The sequence below is a fragment of the Merops nubicus genome, unplaced genomic scaffold, assembly GCF_000691845.1.
Source record: "Merops nubicus isolate BGI_N331 unplaced genomic scaffold, ASM69184v1 scaffold7269, whole genome shotgun sequence".
NCBI lineage: Eukaryota > Metazoa > Chordata > Aves > Coraciiformes > Meropidae > Merops > Merops nubicus.
Genome location: NW_008631592.1, coordinates 2,675 through 5,242, shown reverse-complemented (window position 1 = coordinate 5,242; position 2,568 = coordinate 2,675). Strand labels below are relative to the sequence as shown.

General features: G+C 56.7%; 1 protein-coding gene across 1 annotated transcript in view; it reads left to right on the top strand.

The window, feature by feature from the left end:
• The window catches only part of LOC103779971 (gastricsin-like), a 10,192-nt gene that overhangs the window by 6,692 nt on the left and 932 nt on the right, over positions 1–2,568 (top strand). The window contains exons 11-17 of the mRNA XM_008947617.1: positions 74–117; positions 247–397; positions 871–988; positions 1,243–1,361; positions 1,969–2,168; positions 2,329–2,451; positions 2,533–2,568. The exon at positions 2,533–2,568 is cut by the window's right edge and continues 112 nt beyond it. Of these exons, the coding sequence (XP_008945865.1) occupies positions 74–117; positions 247–397; positions 871–988; positions 1,243–1,361; positions 1,969–2,168; positions 2,329–2,451; positions 2,533–2,568 (791 nt within the window). The remainder of the gene's footprint in view (positions 1–73; positions 118–246; positions 398–870; positions 989–1,242; positions 1,362–1,968; positions 2,169–2,328; positions 2,452–2,532) is intronic.

The following is a 2,568-nucleotide window of genomic DNA, read 5'->3' as shown; positions in this document are numbered from 1 at the left end:
CCCACCCTGCCTGGGGGGAGGCAGGGCGGGGCCTGCCATGGAGCCACCAGCACCCAGGACCAGGGGCTGGCTGGTGCTGGCCCTGCTCTGCCTCCAGCTGGCGGAGGGGAGGTTGAGGTGAGCCCTGGGGCTGGGAGGGGTGCAGGGGTGCTGGGCTGGCTGTGGAGCAGGGCTCACATGGGGGTGCAGACGTGGATGGGGTCTCCCAGCTACCTGGCATCTCGCTGCCCCCTCCACCCCACACAGGGTGGTGCTGAGGAAAGGCAGGTCCGTGCGGGAGGTGATGAGAGAGCAGGGGGAGCCAGAGGGATTCCTGCAGGACCTCCGAGGGGACCCTGCTCAGAAATACCAGCTCGGGAACGCCGTGGCTTATGAACCACTGACCAACTACCTGCAGGTAGGTGTTAGAGCTTCTCCTTCCTCCTCTGAGCCACCCAGCTCTGGTTTTTGGTTTTTTTTCTGCTCCTTGGAAAAGCTCTGCAGCGGGTGGCTCGGCTCCCTCCCCCCCTCACAAGTCAGGGGGCTGCCCTGGGCACGGGCAGGAGCTTTGCTGTGTCTGTAGCCTGGCTCTGAGGGCTGGGTGATGCTGGGGGACAAAGGCAGGAGGCAGAATGTTTGATCTGAATTGATTTCCCTTCTCAGAAAAAAGCAGATTGATGGTTATAGGGCAGATCTATCTACCCCAGGCCTTGTGTCATAGGCAAATTATGCCTCTTTCTGTGCTTCAGCTGCCCTGGATGCACACAAGGACCACAAGCTTTTCCTACAGCCCCTTAGCAGTTTGGGTTTCTCAGCTAGCAGAGGGCTGAGAGCTGAAAACATTCAGAAAACCAGGCAGAAACAGAAATCCACCCACGCTCTTCTTCACAGTCCTTCTACTTCGGGGAGATCAGCATCGGGACACCCCCCCAAAATTTCCTGGTGCTCTTCGACACCGGCTCCTCCAACCTGTGGGTGCCCTCCACCTACTGCCAGACCCCAGCCTGTGGTGAGCACCCCTCGGGGGACACAGCCCTGCCCCATCGTCGCTCTCAGACACCCCCTGCCCCCTGCGGGCTGGAGCTGGGCAGGGGACTCAGTGAGACCTGGTGGGGTTTGGTTTTTGGGGCCACTGGCAAGGCTGGTTTGGGGTGGTCCCTTCCTTGTGAAGCCCCTTGCTGGGGATTTCTGTCTGTGTGGGGACAGGGATGCTGAAGCGAGGGCAGGATGTGACCTGGGGGTTGTCACCTTCTCTTCGTGCAGTGAATCACACCAGGTTCAACCTCAGCCTCTCCTCCACCTTCTCGGGCACCAGTGTGACCTACACCCTGAGCTACGGGTTCGGTGACGTGTCGGTGGCATTGGGGTATGACACTGTGACAGTAAGTGGCTGCTGGCGTGTCGGGGCGGTGCTGTCACCAGGGTAAGAAATGACTGGGGCTGTGAGCAGCCCAAGTGGCTTAGAAATTTAGGGGGTAGCTGAAAGCACCTTCTTGTTTTGGGGTATGAGGGCCTGGATCTCCCATGTAGAGCTTACAGCATGTGAGTATAAATTTACTCAGAGGCTGAGGTCTGTGAACAGAGTCTGAGTCCTCTGGGCTTTTCAGCACTGCTTTGGGCTAAGGGCTATTTTTGGCCTTAAGTGTTTGTTTTTTATGCTGATGGCTAAACTTTGTCCCTACAGGACAGAAGAAATGGTCTGTTGTGAGAATAGCACGCAGTGGAATTGTGATTTTCAGCTAATTTGACTGAGGCAAACCGTTTTTGTGGCTATTTTTATGAAAGGCAAAGGCTGATGGGATGAAGACCATGAGCCAGGCTGCTCCTGACTCCATCCCCCATCTATGATGGGGAGGAGCTCAGCACCCTTCAGTGCACACTTACCTTCACAACCTTCCTGGCCACCCCAGAAACTCCCCAGGGGGATGCTGTTGTCAAGGGGGATGTCCAAAATGCCAGCATCTCCCACCATCTTTCCTTCCCCTCTAGATCCAGAACATCATCATCAAGAACCAGGAGTTTGGCCTGAGCCTGGATGAACCCACCAGACCCTTCTACTACCTGGATTTCGATGGGATCCTGGGCATGGCTTACCCTGGTGTTGGCATCAGAGGTTACAACACGCTGATGCAGAACATGCTGCAGCAGAACCAGCTCTCTGAACCCATCTTCAGCTTCTATTACTCACGGTGAGGCACCTGACAGCCTGTCCAGCACAGACACAGCCTGGATCCATCCTCTCCTTCATTCCCTCTCCATCCACACGCTCTCCCCACGGGCCTGTATGCTACTCTGCTTTCTACTGAGCAGCCTGCCTGATTTTGAGGGGTTCCTTTTGTGTCATTCCAGCAACCCAACATATAATTACGGAGGGGAAGTCATCCTCGGAGGGGTAGACCCCCAGCTGTACTCTGGGGAGGTGGTGTGGGCTCCAGTGGTCCAGGAATTGTACTGGAAGATCAGTATTGAGGAGTAAGTGCTGCACCACAGCTGGGGGTGGCTCTTGGGAGGGGCAGGAGCCTTTCCTGATGCCTCCTCTGCTGCTCTCTCCAGGTTCTCCATCGGGCTGTCGGCCACTGGCTGGTGCAG